Below are 22,070 nucleotides of genomic sequence, written 5' to 3' on the forward strand. Positions count from 1 at the left end.
CTCTCATCGTGCAGCATCTTTTCTTAGTGCACGAAGCGATGCTGATAAATACATGTACATGCACACACAGTGTATGTGGCTCAGTAGCTGTAAGGTTGCAATGGGATACCGGTTACTGATAAGACCGTTACTCAGTTACCCTTGCTCCCCAAGCTGGAATACTTCCCTTCATAGGAACTTGCACTATATGCAGTCACCTTTTTTTCCCTGCCTCTTCCTCTGTCTTTATAACAACCAGACACCCTTTATGCTGCAGCTTGAATCGGCACTGCCTATATTTATGCAAGATTTTTACCATCTTACTGTTTCTCCTTTGAAGGGAAGATGTCAGCACCTTACACGGCGTCCTGCATTATCTGGGGTTAAGTTTAAGCAACCGTATACGCCCTGGCTGACTACTCTAACTGTAACACAGCGGTGCACTGCACTCGCAAAGCCTGGCAGAGGCAGGCAGCTCTGCCCATCCAGTTTCCTGGGGGAGAGACTGAGAGGTTGGGACCGTCCCAAACCTGTTAGCAGAGGAGGAGAAAAGCGCGTAATGGAGCAGTGTGGCCGTCCATTGCTTACATAAAAGTTTTATTGGAAATCCTTCGAATACTTGAAGTACAGTGGAGACTATTTCCAAAACAATACAATTTAGGAGCCTTTTCCTTCACCCAAAATATCTGTAAAGCAGCAGCTATACACATGCTGTCCTTAGCACAGACTCGAGCAGACGTCTGCTAAAATAAGCAGCCCCCGTAACACAATCTGTAGTAGGCTACAGCAGCACCTAGATCTTTCCTGAAGCCGAGCATTGACGTGTTGAAGCTGAGGAATGTCCAGAAAAGAGGCACATAACTCAGCCCTAGAGAATCTCTTTATTGCTATGGTCATCCAGCTCAACACCAGCAGCTTACATAGGCTAATTTCCAGCCTTCTACAGAAAAGAACTGCCACGCTGAAGTTCTGCTCTACAAGATGTGGGAGCTGTAATAACGCATGAGCACAAGTATTGGCTTGGGGGACCTTCTGGGCAGGATTAGCAAAAAGGGCATGCTTTCTGCCAACTCCATCCACAGCTTTTCAGTGCGCCCAGAGGACAGCAGGAGCGCTGGCTAGATGAAGTTCAACCTATTCTAGTCTTCTTCCCTGAATACAGTGCGAACCAGCACTTTACCCCATCTCTGCTGCTCGGCAGCTCAGATGGTACAACTTTCCCACGCACTGGCTGTAAGCTAAGGGGAAGGTGACAGCTCACAGAGGGGCGGTTGCTACTTCCTGCAGGGCGGTAGAGACCAACCTGTGAGCAGCGATGAGAGCCGGGTGACATTCTCAGTCCTCGCGGTTCTGCACCCTTCTGATTCCCCTTCCACCTGTAAAGCAAGGTGGCTCTGGCTGTGTGTACACAAGAATGTGTTGAATCCCATGTAACTTAAATCATTCTGTGAGCCATTTAGAAACTTCTTAAAAATGTCTGCGTGTCTTGTTTTGCAAGTAGTAAGCAGCGTCTGTGTGAGGCTCCAGAAAAGCTGGATCAGGTGAGTTACCTGCCTACATTCTGGTGGATGCTTCTTCAACACAGCTATAACCTGGAGCTTTAGAGCTCACCTGTCCTCCCATGGAGCACACCACTTAACCAGAAAGCTGGTAAAGTTCAAGCACTGCATTGCTCTGACCTTACAATAAGCTCTAATCTGAACTCGGTTCCTTGCTCTACCAGTGGCAGAGAATTAGTGTTCTAGAGAGGAGATGGCCTTCCCCAGTCATCTGCTATCTCTTTCAATTGAGAATGCAGCACAGCTGAAGAAGCTGCCACGTCGCACTGACTTGAAGGCTGGTTACTTAACCACTCTAGGGAAGCGAAGATGGTTCCTCGCTATAGAGGGAACACAACCACTTCTGTAGGAAGGGGAAGAAAAAGTGTATTGGACAGTAAGGGGCCCTGCAGTTGCTCATTTCTGGTTACATGTGGGAGGAGGAAAACGAACCACAAGAAGACCAACCTTATCTAAGTTTCTGCTTAGTGTCACCATTTCTCCTCCTGTCCTTGTATCAGACAAAAGACATACGCAAGCCAAATCAACCAGAGTGCTGCCAGCCAGTCACACTGCTAATAGCCAGCTCATTACAAAAATAAAATTTCAGCTCATTGAAAGCCAGCTGATTAAAAAGTACCATAAGCTCCCAAAAATGTGCTTCTTTAAAGAAGCTGTCTCCTGAATGGCTGAAGAACACTGCAAATTCATCCATACCTATCAGAATACAGCTTTTAAGTCCCTGCCACTCCACTACGCTGATGTGTGCATTTCATTCTATCAGTGGGCCCTGACTGGATGTAATGGAAACACAGTCCCCAGAACAGAGTATTATATTAGAATAATCAAGTCTGTCTTATAAAATAAATATCTTGGATATTTTCCTGCAAAAGGAGACTCACTGGACAGGGTTCCATGGCACACATGCTGTCTGCAGTGATCCAAGGCAGAATGACCCGCACAACTACATGAAAACAACATCTTTTAAATATAGGTTTCTTTAAAAGCAATAAATATTTCTCAATTCTTAAGATCATCTATTAACCATAAAGCAGGATAGTTTGCGTGGGTTAGAGGAAAGAATCTCAGACTAAGACTCCTAATTACATAACCCTAAAGAAATAGGATTCCTAGTATTTACAGTTACGTTTCAAAAGCAGAGACTACGAATTCAGCATCACGGCTGCTACGTGCAGGCTTGCCAACACAGTCAAAACTGGTAAACTCAACACAACTGAGTGTCAGTACACTCAGGAAGGAAATGTGGAAAAGAGCTTCTGTAGTTTCACTCCTGCTTATCAGCAAGCCGTTACAAAAGGTGTCACAGAACGACCGTGTAGAGACTCAGTTCCTTAGAAGCAGAAAAACAAAGGTAATTTGTGTGACACAGGTCCCAAAGCCGATGTCTCTCCCTGTGCTCCAGGCACTCACACTGAAGTCAGGCTGAAATGGCCCATTCTGCGGAATGGATGTCCTGGACTTAGAGCTGAGTCTGATCTGCTGAACTCACAGACCTTAGAAATGACCCAATGCTTTCTATGCTCTATCAGGATCAAAGACCGTAGGAAAAAAATGTCTGTTAGCAAGAAACTATGTTGAGGGAACTCACACCATAGGATCTTTGGAGGAAGAAGATGGCAACTTTTCACAAAGCCCCTCCACACAGAACAGAGACTGAAGAGAAAACGAGCGTCACACCTTGGAGTCTGACTTCCTGTGTACCTACTGGTCATAAATTCAAGACTGAATGTGAACAGGAAGAGCAGTCCAGAACTGTGCAGTGGAGCAGCTGAGGAAAACCAGCAGATGAGCTGTACCTGCTGTTGAAAGAGCAATCAAAGAAAGCTCACTTGATGGAAGGAAAAGGTCAAAGCAAGACAAAAGGCAGAGCAGGGATGACAGATATTTGTTGACATCGTTCTCCAGGATGCCTCGAGGAGGAAGAACTGCTGCAGCAAAACTGGAAAATTGCTTCACTGCAAGGTTTCTACAAAGGCATCAAACTCTTTGACATTTTTCTCATGGACTGCCAGCTTCTCTGGTAACGAGTCCTAGAGGGGCAAAGAAAGATGCAGATCAGGACTCATTCACAACAGATAGAGAGTGCATTTAAAGCTTCCTTGTAAGGCAAGAATTCCTTTTCTAAGCAATCCAACCCCTCTCCACCACTCTGGGCTCCCCTTCCCACACACAAAAATCCAAAAGTTCTCTGACAGGATTCAACAAGGGACCCCGGGAAGGGCACTCTGACTGAAGTGTGTTTGTTCTGCAGAAGAATAAGTGCACCGGGGCCTGGTCTTGTGCAGATCCACCAGGATTCTACTTGTGTGCAGACTGCAAGATCAGGCCTAGTTTGTCAATAAGCCTTACACACCAGAAGAGGGATCAGATTTGAGGGAATAGTTTTGGGAATTTGAATGACAACTACAGCAAGCATGTGGTAGCAGCTTTCAGCTTGAAGATAAACACAAAAGTTTCAGAGGCTCTGGTGTGCTACAAACAAATCTGCATTTGTCTGAAACATATTAGCAAGGGACACTCCTTGCTCAGATTCTTTTAAACTAGGAATAGGGAGAGTACTATAACGTTATGATTCCCACAAAGAGAAGTTGTATGGTTACATACCAAATCCTCTGCCATGGACTGAGCTCCTATGTCAATGGAGAGGCTGCTGAGTTGAGGGGGGTTCTGAAACTCACGGTAAAACGTCCCCAGGTCCATTGGAAGAATGTCATCTTTTGAAAACGCTGGTTTCTAGAATCAGAAACGCTACCGTCAGTTCTCATTCAGAGACCTTCACTTCCCTTTTGTCACAATCTCAGATAAAAACGCTACTTGCTAACAGTAAACATCTTGGTGTTACAACCATTATTCTAATAGTGCAGATTAAATAACTGAACAGCTCCAGCTTTAGCCTTACTAAGGCCAAGATTTCTGTTTGCCTGAGCTCTTGGAAAGGAGCATTTTTGTGGAATCTGGTTCCTTTAAGCATTAGAGAGGACAAACGGCCCAGGTGTTGGTAGGAACTGGATTACTTAATTGGTAGCTGCTGGTTCTGTGTATCAGTGCCTCTGTGGTTTGGGGATTGCTGCAAGTGTGAATCATGGGTCTTTTCCCACCAGTGAAAACAACTTTTATGTCATTTGCTATTATGCCAGTACCTGAAGCCCACCTGAGATGTAGGTGTTATGTGAGAATGCTGATCAGGGCACTTACAAAATCAATCATAACGAAGTCATCGTGGGTGTTCCCTGTGCTGCTGCCACTGGAGCCCTCCGAGTGTAAGCTGCCTTGTAGAGGAGATTCAGTCTCTGGAGAATCAGGAGGATTGACCTGCCCAAGAAATTGAAGATGGTGAGTGGTGATGTTATAATCTCATTTGTCTGCGTGTTTTTATGCTGTGTGGGCAGTTAGGAGGTTGGACAATAAGCACATGCTGCAGTAGCACTCACGTGTTGTTTGCGTACCAAGAGAGCCCAAGACTCAACACAGAAGACCCCAGTTCCTGGGTTTTAAGCAGCTAGTTCTTTCCTCAAAATAAACACTGAAGTGTACTCAAGGGAGGGAATAGCATGGATATTGCATGAGGGATGCTGAGAAGGCACAAATTATACCTCAGGAAGGGGCTTACCATGGGGTCGTTATCTTCCAGCTCAACATTCTTGGGAGCAAACATAGCAAAAGGAATGTCTAAGTTGGCCATGGTCACCTGAGGAGATTCAGCAAACAAAATTTCACTAAGAGGCTCTGCTTACCCAGCACAGCAAAGGCTACTGAAAGTCTTTGTTGGGTCTACTAAAAATTGCCTAAGATCACATCAACAGTTTGGCAGGATGCTGACAACCTCATTTAAAAAGACATAAAATAGGTTGTACTCAGTTGACCTAATACAGACACATGCTCCATATACAACATCTTATACGAGACAGGCAAGGGTTAACACACTGCTACACATTCAAACAAATCCCCTTTGTCCATCCAGAGGGCCTAGAAGAGGGCTTAAAAACATAGTTAAAGCAGCTCTAGCAACTGGACGTATCTCTAAGCTGCCCTAGCTGAGCTTCCTCAATGCTTGCTTACTTGCAATGAGCTGGCCTACTGTACATCCTTTCAAGGAAAGGAGGCTTGCTTCCAGCTTTGTGGGATCATTGTGGAGTATGAAGTCTTCCATACCCAGACTGGGTGTTGGCAAAGTGGGGCAAATTCAGCAGCTGTCACATCCTAAAAGGATTTTATGAAAAGTATGCCTCTGACAAAACCGCAGGCAAAGGCTGCAGGCAGAAATGCACACCCTCAGTCTCCTGGACTGCCCTGGCATCGAGGTGCTTTGTTTCCTCTTTGTATGAACAAGCGGGAGAGGCAGCGTATGCTTGTGAGAAAGCTGTCTGCTAGTTACCTGGTTAATAGGTTTGTTGACAAACGCTCCCACCTTCCGGATAAAGATGGTCTCCAAAAGGTCATGTGGGGAGCCACACTTTCCTTCGCTGCTGTTTGATACTGTTTCCGTGTCCTCACTGGGAAAGGAAGACAAACTAGTGACTCGTTGCATAACCAGTACAGGCAAATAAGATGCTCTGAAAGGCTCCTTCGCTTTTCTGAGTTTACTCCCAATATTAGAAAGGAGAAAAACAGAAATCTTTTTCTTTGTACCACACCTTTCTCCTCAGTCGTAAGCAGAAAAGGGGAGTGGGACACTTGTGGAATCAGATTTTTGCTTAAATCTGGAACAAAACTTCTTAGTTGAATGAAAAGTTGCTGCTGACTAAAATAGCCTTTTCTTTTTTTGGAAAGGGGCTTAACTTCAGAATGTGCATGTTTAGAGTTGTTCCTGCTCATCACTACTACTTTTTCAGTAATACAGTCATCAGGGGATCTTCAGGAGGCAAGGTCAAGAAGCAGCATGTTATCATTCACTCTGGCTACAGAGGTAGCAGTCTAATGCATCACAACAGCCAGAGCCAGGATGATTAGTTCGCTAAATGGCTCTTAGTTATTTCTCTGGCCTGTTTGCTTTCCTGTCAGAGGTATTTGGAACTTTAAAATAAACAAAGAAAAAGGTCGAGTCTTCTGGTAAGAGGACTATTTCCACAGTGTACCCAGGAAAGCGCTGGGAAAGCCCCAGTCAGATAAAACTGCCACCTGTTTTAGGGGGAGGGAAAACAACAGTTATGCTAAAACCAATAGCTAAGTTTTATCTTGACATGATTCCAAATGGGTTAGCACTAGTGGAGAGTCATCAGAAACCAACGTACCTACTAGAAGGAGTAGCTGCTGAGTAGTGGACTCCATCTAGTGGGGTGCACATCCTCTCTTGGTCAGCTTGAGTGCCATGTGCTGGCTGGCTAGGAGCTGGGGGAACTCCTCCCTCTTTGCCTGGACCGATCAACTGAGGTGGAGAGGAACGATTAAGTTGGGCAGCTCCAAAGTAGGTCAGCAACACAGTGCAGTACAGAGCAGATTCCCACATACTGGGACTAAGTCACGGTTTTTGGCATATGACTGGGCTCTCACACCTATGAGGCAGCAGGTGATGTCAAGCAGGTGATCATCTCAGTACAAGCTCTTTCGTGTTCCCTTCCTAGTCCTCTCCACTTCAGGCCTGTCGTACACAGAAGAACTGTCCTACACAGCAGAACAGAACTTATTTTGTCTGATAAATGGATGCAAATACACCAATGTGGTCTGTCAACGTGTCCTGCATCTAGGTTACAGTGCCACGCTTGGAGAGCTGCAATGGCAGCAGCTCTGTAGGACAGCCAAGGCCTGGAATCAGTGGCACATCAGTACAGGCAAATAGGATGAATTTGTTTTTACGAACAGGTTTGACATCTTTTAGCCACTTCTCTACATGATCCCTACCGTACCCCAGTACAGTCAAAGATGCTGAGGAGCCAATTCTTAGCTCCTGGGCAGCTTGTGCTTTCCCTGTACTTACCCTAGATTCTTTTCATTCCTGACAGACAAGATACTAATGCATGCACTAGTTTCAAGGCCTCCCTCAGGTGCAGAGGTGACACAAGAAGGTTGCAATACCAGCCATGCTTGTTCTTCTACCCTCTACAAGTACCTGGTGAGGGTGTGCAGCATTCAAGCCACCAGCAAAGAGTACAGGATACCCCATGTCAGCTGATCCAACTCCCAGGGCAGCAGGCTGATAGGAAAGACGAGAGCTGGAAAGCTAAGAAAGAAGAGAAAAAAAAAAAAAAAAAAGGGCAAGGGGAGAGGAGAGAGGAAGGGAAGGGGAATGTCCCACAGTCTGAATAATCATCAGTCACTGAAGAAGGAACAGGAGAAGTCAGAGGCAAAGTACAGTGTTTCAGGCTGGCAGACGGATGCTAAATTTTCATTAGTCCCTCATGAAGGTTATTATTTTAAAAAGTTCATATTGTAGGGGACTAAATTTGTGCTTTGTCATAAACAGGACTGGCTTCCTGCGCATACAGGAGGCTGTGAGAGGTATGACTGGCCTCTGACATCCAGTCACAGGCAAGCTCTGCTCTACGGGCCTGTTTTGCACGCTTAAGGAGCTAATATTGAAATGTTTTTTTTTTTTCTTCCCCAAAAACAAATGCATTATCAGCTGTTTGAGCCCGCTCCCAGAGCACGCTAAAATAAGCTGATCTTCATAGTCTGTTCAGGCAGCTTCTGCCAGAGAATACAATGCCCCATAAATGTGCTAGATAAAGAGAGAACTGGGAAGCAAACCCTTGTGAGATTGCTTTAGGAATGAAGTGCTGCGAGCTGTGAAACCCAGGAGAAGTTCCTTACACACCCTAAGTAGAAATCTGACCACATTAAATAACTTTTTCCTGCTTTGGCTGTCTTGACCTCAAGAGGAACACTTCTCAGAGCTCTGCATGTGATACCCTAGCAGTGCCAACGCTGATGTAATTTGCAGGAAACTGAATGGTGAGCAGCACTTTTATTCACATGAGGCTAGTTAAGCTGAACAAAGCAATCTCTTTTTAAAGAAGAGCAGGTACAATATTATTATTTTTCTCCTAGAAATGTCCAGACAACTTGACTTTTTTTGAAGAACTCATGTTGCTTTGAAGATTTTACGCTCATTTTCCTGTAGGAATTCCTTAAGGAATTCTAGGGAGTGTTGCTCAGATATTAAAGTTTTGTAGTAGCTAAATGTTCTTTTATATAAGGTATTTCTCTGTCCACTGTTGTGAGACACTTGCACAAACATGAGGAACATGACTTTAGACAGACCTGTACGATATAAACAAAGAAGAGTAAACTCAGGTCTTTATAAGGTGTTACTTGTAACCTGGAAGACAGGTGGAAATGAATTTATTCTTTCTCCTTCAAATTAACAGTATTTCTGTTCTAATCCAGTAATTCAGGAAAAGTTCTAATTAATGACTGTGCGAGTTCTAGGGCCACTGACTGTTAAGAGAAAACATTCAGCACTGTGCCCTTGCCACTTGTGTCTTTGACTAACAATTAATCCTTGCAGCTGCTGTTGTTTTTTCGACAGCGCTTGTTCTGTCTTTGGGAGACCTTCAGCTGCAAAGGCATTTAAGCAGCCAAATCTCACTGAAATCTCTACTAGAGAAACACCCAAGTAGATTTGGTTCCTAACAAAGGTAGATAACATTCACTGAAGTTGGGAGGACCTCCTGTGTAAGTGGGACCAAAGTTTATTTGTATTTCTATTAGATTAGATATTTTCTTCTTCTTTAAGGGTAGAAAATCAATTTGCCTTTACACCTTTTGTTTCCTCTGTCCCTTTGCTCTGTCAGGCTACCTATAGCCCTCCTTTGCCAACAACAGGCTGTGCTCTTCACCGCATCCTTAGTGTTACGGCTGTAGGCTGGGCTCCCACCTCAGAGGTGGGGAATGCTAGCTCCTTCTCAACCTGACCAGTCTGAATATTACGCTGTGCCTTTTTTCTTTTTTAAACTCACTCCAGTGAAGTCCTTTTAAAACCTTGCTGAAAGCTCCTCTTTCTCCTGTATCCTCTTTGAGTTTTACAGGCTGCTTCACGCAGGACTGCTGTTCAGCACAAAGGCTGCAGGTGGATTCTATACCTAAAGCACGCTGTTTTTGCAAACTGTTACATTTCCAAATAACATACCTGCCCCCTTTTTGGGTTGATCAGCCTTTCCCATGCACAACAAACATTCTGCTTTGTCAATTTGTACTTTCCTGTATTTGTTCAGTCATGCCAGTACTCTCTGGCCACGTATAACACATTCTATTGGCAACTCACTTGATGTGAAAAGGCCAGCCCCATCACTGGGACCTTCAAGGTGTCCGTCACCACAGGAGGAGGGGTCTGAAAATGTGCCTTTGTGACAGTAAAAACACACTGTGCACAAACATAGACGCACAGAGGAAACAAAGAAAAGAAAGAATGAGAGAAGGGGAGAGAGAAAGAGAGAGAAAAGGACTTCAGAGAAGAACAATAAAGAGTTGGATGAACTGAATGCTAGCGAAGTGTGTTTGGCTGCAGCAGCCATGCCTACGCAGAGTAGAATATTTCAATATTGCCAGAAACATGTTCATTTTATAAAGAATTGACTGCTTTCTGGTCTCAGGGAACTATTCCACACAGGTAATATTTAAGACTCCGGTGAACACCGACAGAAAGTACCTGTCAGAGACTCTGTCCCACAGCTAACAGAACTGTGACCAGCCAATCAGCAAGGACGAGGCCAAGTAGTTACCAAAAAAAGGTTAAAAACAGCTTTACTTTTGGAATGTAGAAATAACATTGAATTTAATTACTTTCCACCTGAATGAACACACTCAGAGTCTTCCAGCATTTGGAAGGACAGTGGATTGTATTTCTCCATGTCTGTGCTGCAGCCTTAGACTAAGGAGGGACCAGACTAAGGGGAGATTCAAGCATACCGATGGGAAGAGAGAGCTCCTTCACCAAAACTGACACTCCAGAAGCAAATGCTGTCTTAGAGAGTGCTAATGCAAAAAGGGTAACCCAAATCTGGTTCAGTCACATACCTTATACCAGTTATGCTCCCGCTAGCATGGTTTTACAAGAGCTTCATTTCGGGATATTACCCGAGGCCAGATTTTACCCTACATTTGGGGTACTTCAGAAACACACAATGGGTATGCTATACAAGCTGACGGGAAGAAGTTAACATTCACTGCCTTGTATCACGCAGGCTAGGCCTCATTTCTAGCTGGAAGGCAGGCATAGCTTTGGATGGTCTGTTCTCCTAAGCATTAAGTTGTAAATAAAAAGATGGAGAAAGAAACCAATCTGTCACACAGCCAATTCTAACTGTTCTAAAGAAGACTGGCAGTTGTTTATAAATAAGCAAACAGCAGCTATGAGCCACGTAAAAAGCAAGAATGTAGGCTCGTGATTGATATGAATCCTCAAGGTTCATCTGGTTTCATAAAGCTTTTTCCCCTCAGTGACAGCAAAACTTCATGTTCCCTGGGGAAATACCAGTGTATTTACAAGCATTTGTACTGTTATTTAATACTGTCACAGGCAAGTCGGTGGAAATTTCCTCGTGAACCCTACTGCATTAACCTCATTTGTGAACAGGCAGAATACAACTCAGCCACAAACATGCCTCCTGAGCTGCGTATCTCAGAATAGGAAAATCTTTATTCTGTCAGACTTACCGTGGATGCCTGCTGATCAGTTCAGTGTTGCCTAATGCCCTGTCACTCAAAAGCCAGTTGGTGCAAAAATGCTTCCTAAGAAAAGCTCATTTCTGGCTCACTCTTTCAGTAGAACATATTCTACTAAACCAATCATACTAATTCCTCAGAAGCAGCAGAAAGTGCCATAGCAAATTCTTTCAGTTTGGAATGGCATTGCAATTACATTTCTTTCCGTGTTTTTACATCCAGAGCAAAAGAGATTTACAGAGTTTTTAGACTGTCTTTAAAATGCAGTAGAGTCATCTGCTTGGCTGGACAGCAAAGAATGTTCTTGAATATTTAAAGCTATAGGTGAACAGTCTTCAAAGTATGTAATTGTGGAGTTGGATACATATGGACAGTAGAAAGGGATAAATTTGAGTTGCTGTTTTGCAAGGTTCACAAGGCATTTGTCTTATTAAAATTGAAGCTTAAATAACATTTGCACGGGTAGGTAGAAGTATAGAGAATTAAATTAATTCCCTACTTCAATATAATGACCCATTCCTTCGCTGATACTTACTCCTGCTCCCCCAACTAGCTCTAGATGGTCCAACTAATAAGGCTTTTGTCTTTTTCGCACTTTTCCATTCTGCAGCCTAGAAAATATGACTGTGCCATATACGTTTTCCTGATATTTCAGTACTTCTTTCTCTGTGTCAGCCTGTTACTGCTACTTACACTGCCTGACGTTGATCTCTTGAACTCCTCTTTTTGCAGTATCAGTACATGTATGTACCTAGTACACTGCTGTCGTTTTCCAGCGTCTGTTTTTTCAGTCTTTCTAGTCCTCTGGCATCTTGTTGAAATCAGTATCTAATGAGGTTTTACCCAGAGTACAACCATCTGAATAAGAAGCTTACAGATTTTAATTAGTGTCAGGAGGTTGCATGTTTGCACAGCAGTTGATGTAGAAGTACACACACTACGCTAACAGTTCTACTGAGGAATAAAAAGAGCTTGTTTTCTCCTACCTGAGATGGAGGAGAGGTGGAGAATGATGTAGTACACACTTCTTGGGAATCTTCTACTGAGGGGTATACTGCACCATTGTCCTCACCAGCTCTAAAGTAGCAAGAAAACAAAAACATCTCAACTGGAAATATTCCACGTAACGAACAAATAGCAAAACACACTGGGACAAATGCTGCAAGGAGGCTGAGAGTATTTGGGTGGAGCTGAAAGGAGAATTTGGAAAGGCTCTCATAATCTACTTGGCAGAACTAAGGAAAAGAGGGTACAGAAACGTTAATTTTGCCCAGGATTATCCTCAGGGCTTCTCTTCTACCTCCAGATAGAAACATTTCCCTCTATGATTTTTATTTATTTATTATACCTAAGAAAGATTTTCTTACACCAGCCAATGCTACTAGCTTTGGCGTTCACAGAACCATTGTCAAACACTACCACTGGTCCCAGTTTGAGTGGCCTCACATGAACTTTGGAGATGACAAACCTCTCATCTACAAAGAGAAATTCACCTTTAACCTTTCTCCATTGGACATCTCTGGAGCTGCATGCCTCTGGGAAGTTCTACAGCAAGATTAAGTGCTATCCTTTTAAACTCACAGACACAGCCAAGGTTAAACCTCTTTTGTGTCCAAGTGCTTCCATAAAGAATTTGGCAGTATCCCGGGGCTTGCTGCTCTCAGTACTCTAGACACTAAGAGAAATGTTGCCTTTCCTTATCTACTCAACTAAATCAGTATGATAGACCCTAATCCTCCAGTCTCCCTTCCCATGCAGTCGGTGGAAAAGGCTCTGTATTTGGGCATAATGATGCCTTCACCATGGCCCATGACTTCTCTCAGCATTTCCTCACCTGTAATTGCAGGGATGCATGGGCGAAGAGCTGGGATAGGGGCGGTCCACAAAGTGATCAATGATAATCCCCATGATAGGAGGGGTCCTCTCAAACTGCCTGCAAGGCAACAAGCAATGGTGTTATTGTAAGGCTGCTTTTACTCTTTACTGCATCCCAGTTCATGGTACCCTCAGAGAGCCCTAGTGTCTGCTCATGGGACCAGAGTATCTTTACAATTCAGCTCTGCAACTCCACACACACATTAGCAATTTGGAGTTCCAGCATCTGACTCAGGGCTACCCAAATACTCCATCTGCTGCAAGACTTAAGCATTAGAGAGAACATTCTCAATTAAGGAGAATTTCAGCAAGAAAGATAAGCAGAAGGGAAAGATTTAGGGGCTCACAGTGTGAGGGGTTTAATAGTACATTACTGTGAAAGTTTCTGGCAGGATCTCATTTTCTCACCTGGTTGACATGAAAGCAAGGTTGATTCTGTAGGCACAAGACAAAGTGATGGTGCCCACTGGGGTACCCACTGTCCCAACACGAACTGTTTGGAAACCTATAAAGTTGAAAAATGATTATCAGTTCTACTGATTACACAGAATCTGATTATTTATTTTCGTTACTGTTTTATTCTGTGGTCTTATTTCTATAGTGTTTCCATTATCCCTTGCAATCTGAACTCCAAATATGCACAGAGAATCTGTAACAAAGCAGCGCTAGGTTGCCTTGGTGGGATGCTTTATCTACAAGCTCCTGGTGTTACTTTCTATCTTGGTTTGAAATACTATGCTGAAGTGCTTCTTGTGCCTGAGTCGATCGCCTTTACTGGTCCTGCTCCTAACAACTGGACCTCCATATTCTTACTTCAATTCTGGGTCAAACTGGCAATCACTCTAGATTTTGCCAAAGCATCACATTACACCTGTCACTTTATGACACGACTCTTCACTGAGCCACGTAAAAATACTGTGTAAACCTCAGGTTTTACTGTGTTTGTGGCACTCGGGAATAGTAACAAATAGCTCACCAATATGGAAAATAGTTCCGCTCTAGTTTCTGTGTACTGCCTAACCATACCTTCTCCCAAGCCGCTCAGTTGCACTTCACCGAAATATATCCTGCAGGAAAAGAAAAAAGGAAAAGCTATTAGGTCCAGTGGGGACATAATGCTGTTCGTATCCACATTCTCTATTTAATTTTGCGAGTTCAACAGTTGGAAGCACTTTTCCTCTTTGGGAAAAAAAAAACATACACAGTGGCTAGAATGCCCACATCAACCTTCCAGCTACTTCAGAGGAAGATGTGCTACATATAAAGGAAGACAAAGAGGTAGCTGAGTCTAACAAAAAATCTTTCTTTAAGCTTTCAACAGCTCAGAATGAGGCTATAAGGTAATAAATACACAGTCCAAAGTTCTCTAACACCTTTCAGTAGTAGACAGATCCAAATCACTTGAATTTACTGCCGCTCATCTCTTTTTACCACATTTACAGCTGCCCTATGCAATTCTAGAGTTGCTGCCGATTCTATTCTGGATGTGGAATTTCACAGTCCACTTTACCTGTACAATATCACGTATTCATGGCCTTGCTTTCTTGAGAGTCTGTAGGCTGGAGTTACCCTGGTTATAGCAAGCAAAGACTTCAGTAGTAGAGACAGTCTGTTGTATACTGTGTATGAAACTTTGATTTCTTTGTCACACCTACAGAATGCAAACAAAAAAGTTAGTCCGCTGTTCCTAATAAGAAAGTAAATTTTTAACCAAAATGAATCTGGGTGAATTGTTTAAGTCAGTTTTATTGCCAAAATGACAAAATAAGATCACAGTGCTCAGCTAAGAACCCTACTTCAATCTAGTCACCTGTTGTAGATATACTTGCTGAAAAATGCCATGCAGCTTTGTACCTGGCAGTAGCATTTTTACAGCATTAGAAACTTTTATTTTAGAATTAATGAGCAGATGAACTCTTATATCTGGGGCGGTGGGGAGTATAATAATTGTAATGAAAGAATTAAGAGGGAACAATTTTACTATTTTCTTTTCTTGACTCTAATATTAAACAGCTTAACAGCTGCACTAGACAAAGAGAAGACCTCTGTGAAGTGTCACAAGCCACGCAGCCAATTATGTGCTCATTCATCAATGTGGACTGAGCCAGCCCAGTTTCATCAGCAAAAACAAATAGCAAACACTAAGGTGGTGGGAAGAATGCACTTACTTCTCATTCATTTCTAGACACCAAATTTCTAGCTCCATGGAATCCCCCTGGATCAGAGAAAGATGGCAAACAAAGGCTCACTTCAGTAGACAAACTTTTTCATTAACAAACATCTCATTAACAACCAGCATTAACCACTCCTCTCAGTAAAGGTGTTTCTCCTGGCTCCCCCTTTCTTACAGTGCAACAATAGAAAAAGGTGTGTCGCACCTCACTGCAGAACTTGATCACCTGAGAGAATATCTTCCTCAGAGGAGCTAAGCATTTCATGGTTTAAGAAATTAAGTTTTGCTGTTTCATCATCTATGTGTTTGGCCCCCAGACTTGCAAACAATACATTTCATTAGCACACTGCCTAACTTCATAATTGAAGATGCTTTCACGTTATCTTGAGCTAAAGGATAAGCTCTGGAAAGTGAGCTGGGCTTAAAGTAAAATAATAATAATAATAAAAACTCAGCATCTGTTTTGACTCTGTCCTCACCTCTGAGGTTTTGAGAGAAATCTCCACGCACATAGACCGTCCAACAGCGGGTAGCTGTCCTGCCAACGCTTTCTTTGCTTCATGAGTAACCTCTGGTATATCTTTGATGGCCAAATTGAACTGCAGAATGAAAGAGAAAGTTCACTTCTTGCATTTCTTTGAAAAACTGCTTAGTAGTACACTGTAACAGATTCATAGGCCCATATATAACATACCAGGTCCATGTTCATTGAAACATTTATGAAATAGAGAATTCCCAGATTGGCTTAGGCTTTTTATATTTGCAAACATTTCACTGACTGCTAATTCAAATGTTTTTCTTTATCCTGGCATAAAAATCTTGCTCCTTCTCTCTCACTTGCATCATATGTTCACCCACAGAGTGGGGTCTTGAGTCTCCAGTTTTAATAAAGCCCATTACTACACAGTCTTGAATTGCAGAGTTGCAAACTTGTGACAGAAAAGAACTCATCACCCCTTCTCCAGCAAATCCTGGCAGTGTGCTTCAGTCAGCTGGCAGGAGCTGCTGAGAGGTATCGTTTATCTCTCCTCTAATCAGCCCTTCAAAAGCCCTGAGTGACATGCTGCGTGTCAACAAGAAAAAAAAGGCCAGTCAACATAATTGAATCTAGTAGCTATTATATGAATAGTTATTACGGGCTGCACAACACTATAAGAACTGTACTGTGTTCTCAACACCAAAAATAAACAAAAACAGAGAGTTTATGGAGCTGCTTTACAAAACACAGCTTTACCCAGTCGGAGCCTGTTGGGGAGGATGACGATCGGGTACAGATTTTCTCTCCGAGTCGGGCCTGGACAATTACTTGTACCGTCTGAAACAGAAAGGACATGGTTCACGTTGGGCTCAGGAGATCAGCAGAGCCCTCAGCTCAGAAGCTAACAACAAACTCCAAGTGAAAAACAAAAGGGCTCACCAGAATGCAGGGAAGCAGTTTGCTATGCTAATCGTCAGGTATAATCATCTTAAATTATTATATATAACAGGCAAACATATTTCAGATAGAAAATGCTTTTAAGCTAACCTGTCTTTGTAATAGCATGAAATGACTAACTCCATTTTCTGATCAGGAATCGCACAGTTTTCCATACTACTGAATCAAAATTTTATAACCACATCCTGAACCTGGACACGAACAGAAGTGAATCTGTACACTTCTAACACATTAAAAATCCATTGTCAGAGTACCTATGATCATCTAGCAAGGCCAAGCAGTAAAATGCTGGCACCAAGCCATGCCAAATTTTATAGTGACAGGTCAGCATAATTCAAAGGAACATTCTGGTATTATTGGTCTTGAATGCAATATAAAAATGTAGATAAGCTGAAAAGGAAGTTTAGAGCCCAACAGAAGTTACCACCTAAATGTGGGGCGGTTAGATGTGTTGATGGGAGCCCCGCACTGACAGAGGCGTGATGTACCTCAAACTGATCCTATGCCTTTCTCCTTAAACAAGAAAAAAAGAAAGACTTACGTGCAAGAGAAAAAATTACCTTTAGAGCAAAAAATTTGATGAACTTGTCCAGGTCCTTCCTGTCCTGGGAACTGAGATCAGTGTCCATTGCATATGGCAATCTGAAATACAGTACAGGCATAAGAATGAAATCTCCCTTCAGCTTTCTGTTTGGATTTTAAGATTTCAAAATATTTTGCCGTTAGAAGCCACCTCAAGAGAAATAATAAGCACCAAAAGCCTTGGCCTGTCGCAGTCCTAACAAGAACTTTGAGGGTTGTACATGATGTTTAAACTCACGTGAATAATATATCTGGTCAATGCAAAACGTGCTGAGAAAGAGGTAACAAAGGGAGGTCACAATTAAAACAGAGTACAATTTCTCTAATTTTGCTAGCTTAATTAAAAAAAAAAAACACCAAAACTCTCCAACACCACATTGGGGTCTGTATCAAGCCGTCCATCAGATACAGCAATATGGCTTCAGATGTAATATATTCTCAGCTCACCACAGGGGACAAAACCAAGCCAAACTGTTTTCCTAGGTAAATGTGGCAGTAAATCTGTCCGGCTGCAAATCCACCTACAACCAACTGAAAAGATGCATTTTTGCCAATGGAGGGACCACAGTTCTTCTCTTGAAAGCCTCCGATGACAAATACTCAGCCTCCCCCAATTACACTGGCTTGCTTGTCAAAAGACTAGGAATGGTTTTAGCAGCACTATGGAGCTTGCACGGTGCCTGAAGCTGGTAGGCCAAGCTACTAATCAGATTTCTGCCACACCACGTCACGTGGTCTGCAAGAAATGATAATTTTCTTTCAGTTTCTTCGCATGTAGGTTAATAATCATAGAGAGACCATGGGGAGGACTGCCTTAATGAGCAGTTTTAATCAATGCTTTTTACTCATAAGCCTTCAAAGTATTAATTCATTCTTAATTCCTGTTGCTGTTTTTGTTCTGAGACAGCTAATCACCCTGAAGCAGCTCGTCAGACATCACATGTACGGGGCACACAGCCCCTCGCAGCAGCGCTGCACTTCTGAGCGAGCGGGAGCACTCGGCGCTCAACCTTCAGCAGAGGTGGAACTGCAGCCCTGAGAGGGGCCAGCAACCCCAGCCACCCACAGAACATCAGATAATCATTAATGACTCTGCACATCCACGGCTTCTATTCAAAACAGCCCCATCAACAGAAGTAAACGTCTATTTTAAGTCGTGCTGCTACACAAGAGTACCGCAACTTACAGAGCACTTTCTAGAGTGCTGCTTTCTGAATGACTCTAAAAAGAAAGCTGGGCATCTACACTGGTGGAAAGTTCCTCAGCTACATCCATGCTGCATCTCCCCATAATCTACTGCTTTAATTATAAGGCATGGTTTGATGTGAAATCTAACAACATAAGCTGTAGATACACTATCAGATTATCCTTTGGGTATTTTAACCTCCTCAGAACGTTTCCTGCGCTTAACGTCCACCAGCCAGAGACTGCACATTTCTCTGTTGCAGGGGAGATGCAAAAGGAAGCTAGTACTTGGAGCACCAGATGGTTAATTGATGCACCACTCTAATGTAGAAAAATTGAGCTTTTACTATAGAAGTACTTACCACTACAAAAGGAAAAAAGAGTGAGCTGTTATTATCCTTTTGACTTAACTGAGCAAAGCACTGTAAGAGAGGAGGAGCCAGGATCCACAACAAAACTTGGATTAGCTGGCTAACTAAATACTGCATTTAAAAAGTGCATCTTCTTCTCGGCGAAGAGAAAACTGAAATTTACATCCAAGAGAAAACAAAACAGCTTTTAATGAGAGGAGAAGAGAGAGAGCATTTATTTGTAACCCTAGGAGAAAGCTACAAGGAAGCGCTATATCCTTATGGTGCAGGAGAGCTGTCAAATAAAGCACCTACATTTTCCTCATGGGACTGGAAAAAAAATTAGGATATTGACTTGCAAGATATTAGAAAACTAATGAAAGATGTTAGGCTCACTGGTCTGTTAGGAAAGGAAATGAAGCATCAAACCGGTTCTCTGCGCACTGTAATGAATCAGTTCTAACCGTTCTGTACCCAAATAACTCCAGAGGGGAGAAGAGTAGCCCTCAGAAGCATGCTGTGGATTCGGGCTTCAAAGGAGGAGAGCTTTACAGTTCTGCCCTGCTCCATCTGAATTAGGATTCCTTCTGCAAGATCCCAAGCTTTCTATAACATCCAAAAAACATTTGGAGTCTCATACTCTCACCTCAAGCTCCCAGTGCTGTAACAGCTGACTCACCAGAGCCTAATGTACAGTAGCAAGCATTGGGCAGCATTTCATGTCAGGGAGCTGTAATTTCGGGGACAACGATCACCTTGGAACTCAGCTCCTGGCACGCCCAAGGCCTGTCACTGGGCAGGCAGCACCTCCTCATTTTTGCAGGGATCCTCTGATGGTTATGTGTGACCTGCTGAGGCTTTAGGAACACGGCTCACCTTTGGGATCACTCTTGGTAAGAATCAAGACTAGAACTATAGCAAACACTTTATTTACAAAAAAAATGCCTTTGTACCCTCAGGTTAGCTGCTACTGCCTGACCCGAACACAAAGAAATTCGTTAAACTTGTTTTGACCAAACTCATCCAACTCTTAAGTCCTGCAGCTTGTGATGCCAATAGGGTCCTTGCTAAGCGCTAGTCACTCAAGCAATGCTCCGTTCTGGGGCGATGTGATCGAATTTTACGTGGAATAACAACCAGAAGGAACTGACCTTTGGTCTTGCTCAGAAATCCACAGATGACTGATTCCCCCTCAACCAAAGAATTTCTTAACCAAAAAAAAACTGTGCTGCTAGAACCTTGCACACAGGCTGCTCACAGGTAAACCAAGCACCATGGCCACACAGCTTTTGGCTTTGTTGCTGCCCTTCTGCAACGTCCACTTCCATGCTCTATTTATTCATACCTTTGTCTCTGCATTCCTCTAAACAGAAAAGTCTGAGAAAAACATTCAAAAGACAAATGCTACACGTGGCATTTTTAGCTAAAGCCTCGCTCTTTCTTACAATACAGTGAAGCAGAGAAGAATATGAGCCTTATCCAGCAGTCAGATATCTAGCCATTGTGCCTCACACACTCTATTGGTAGTTGCAGTCTCCTTCACCAAGGGCACGTGAACATGAGGTGATGGCACCTCATGTGTATGATGCAACAGGCTGCAAGAGCCATCCCCTTTGTGCACTGCTGCGAGGAAGGACAGCTCCCAGCGTGCCATGCCCACTGCCAGCAGCCACGCTGCATGCAGGCACTTGTAGCCGTGCCATGCAACAGGTGCACAGCACCACTTGTGAGCAGCTGCATTACCGTACAGCTTTCATGTCCAAGAATTCAGCACACGTGAGTGTCTGACACACAAATGAGAAAGGAGCCGAAACACCTGACGCACAGCAGGCATTAGCATTAATGCTGGGAAAAGCATACACAGGCTGCTTCCATTACTTCCATCCACTGAGATTTCACTCTGCGTCATGGCTGCTACAACTTTAACTCATAATGCTCTCCTTTATCTATCAACGCTATATAGTTATTCGAGGTTTCCATCCCTGAGTGGCACACCAATGCTGAAAAGAGCACAAGCCCTGCCTCTTTCTAAGGTGGGCTGCTCTCAGCCCAGTTCTCATTTTCCCATTATCTGACCATGCCCCCAGACTGGGTTCCCCACTTCCACTGTTCTTCCAGATCTCTTTCATAAACACAGGACCCGAATCCAACCTCTGAGTGCATCCTGTGTGAAGCTCCAGAAAATTCTTGTTGAATCATTCAGGTAAAACGAACATGAAAGTTCTGGAAGATTTTAATAGAGTGTCTGATAAATAGGCTTGGCTGCCAAGGAGACTTTCCTAGAAGGTCTCTTTCAATGACCAAGAAGCACCAGTGCAAGCAGGTATTTTGAGCGCATTAATAAGCAACTATAAAAAGCTCACGATGGAGACATCAGCTCCAAGGCCAGGCACGTGAGTCAAGCTCTACACGGTTAGACTGAAAGTTAATCTCCATTTCCCCTTCTTAGCAGGTCTGCTGGAAACCTGGGGAGAGGGGAGGGAGGAAGAAGGGGACAGTGCTAACTTGAGGTGTGCCACACTCATTCCTCAAAGTCTGTGAGTTAAAAAAAAAAACAGACAAGCAGGCTCTATGAGGAAAATTGATTCATATGATACAAACATTCTGATGAATATCTGCAGTTCACTCTGTGGTTAAGTTTTGACTACTAAAGACTCATTTTTTTCCTGCTGACCATAACTTCGTAACTGATAAATGACTTCCCAGTTTAGGAAGTGCCTTACTAAAGCCAGCCCTGCCAGCTCCACCCGCTTAGAAACAAAATGGAGTAATTCCTGTTGACCGGCAGTTACATTCTGTACTTCCCTGAGCTCTAAAGATGTGTCAGCACAAAGGTCCGTCCCGGCACTGCATGTCAGGCCAAAGTGCAGTAGCTGGAGCAGTGTTGCTGCTCGCCCTGTATCACAGCATCATCATCACATCGCAGCTCGGCGTGCATACATGGTCAGGAAAGTTGAGTAACCCCAAAGAAACCCAGGGGACCCTGTTCGATCCTCCCGGACGCCTGGCTGAGAGCAATGCCTTATCCCTCTTTGCAAACAGGACGGTTTCATCAGGTCAGGCCGCTCCTGCGATCATCTGGATTTGCTCCAGACTTCGTCTGCGTGGCCAACGACAGCTCAGCGAGGCAGCGGACCTTCAGACAGGGACGAAGGATGCGGCCGCCAGTAAGCCCCGCCGCCACGAAACACGCTCACACCGCACGGGAAACGGGCAGCGAAGCGCTGACGACGCAGCGGGCAGCAGGCGGAGGGAGCCGGGCCGCCCGCAGGCCGCTCCCCTCGGTGTCTCCGAGCAGCCGCAGGCCGCGCGCACCGCCAGGCCCGGCCCGG

The 22,070-nt window shown here is 43.8% G+C and overlaps 2 protein-coding genes across 4 annotated transcripts in view; one reads left to right on the forward strand and one right to left on the reverse strand.

The window, feature by feature from the left end:
* The window catches only part of ATG13 (autophagy related 13), a 25,584-nt gene continuing 4,073 nt past the window's right edge, over positions 560-22,070 (reverse strand). The window contains exons 2-18 of one of the 3 annotated variants that reach the window (XM_021401427.1): positions 17,182-17,263; positions 16,421-16,501; positions 15,666-15,785; positions 15,182-15,228; positions 14,524-14,664; positions 14,040-14,080; positions 13,422-13,518; positions 12,973-13,071; positions 12,125-12,215; positions 9,739-9,837; positions 7,585-7,695; positions 6,770-6,903; positions 5,914-6,031; positions 5,149-5,226; positions 4,734-4,850; positions 4,143-4,271; positions 560-3,568 (exon numbers count right to left, since the gene is read on the reverse strand). In XM_021401427.1, the coding sequence (XP_021257102.1) occupies positions 3,491-3,568; positions 4,143-4,271; positions 4,734-4,850; positions 5,149-5,226; positions 5,914-6,031; positions 6,770-6,903; positions 7,585-7,695; positions 9,739-9,837; positions 12,125-12,215; positions 12,973-13,071; positions 13,422-13,518; positions 14,040-14,080; positions 14,524-14,664; positions 15,182-15,228; positions 15,666-15,785; positions 16,421-16,501; positions 17,182-17,250 (1,650 nt within the window). In that variant the 5' untranslated portion in view covers positions 17,251-17,263 and the 3' untranslated portion in view covers positions 560-3,490. Of the gene's footprint in view, positions 3,569-4,142; positions 4,272-4,733; positions 4,851-5,148; positions 5,227-5,913; positions 6,032-6,769; positions 6,904-7,584; positions 7,696-9,738; positions 9,838-12,124; positions 12,216-12,972; positions 13,072-13,421; positions 13,519-14,039; positions 14,081-14,523; positions 14,665-15,181; positions 15,229-15,665; positions 15,786-16,420; positions 16,502-17,181; positions 17,264-22,070 lie in introns of those variants that run through there. The other 2 variants (XM_021401426.1, XM_021401425.1) reach the window with 2 other exon arrangements.
* HARBI1 (harbinger transposase derived 1) overlaps positions 4,738-22,070 on the forward strand; it is a 21,226-nt gene continuing 3,893 nt past the window's right edge. The window contains exons 1-2 of the mRNA XM_021401429.1: positions 4,738-4,871; positions 18,111-21,905. The gene's annotated coding sequence lies outside the window, so the exon portion shown is untranslated. The remainder of the gene's footprint in view (positions 4,872-18,110; positions 21,906-22,070) is intronic.

The sequence above is a fragment of the Numida meleagris genome, chromosome 6, assembly GCF_002078875.1.
Source record: "Numida meleagris isolate 19003 breed g44 Domestic line chromosome 6, NumMel1.0, whole genome shotgun sequence".
Lineage (NCBI taxonomy): Eukaryota > Metazoa > Chordata > Aves > Galliformes > Numididae > Numida > Numida meleagris.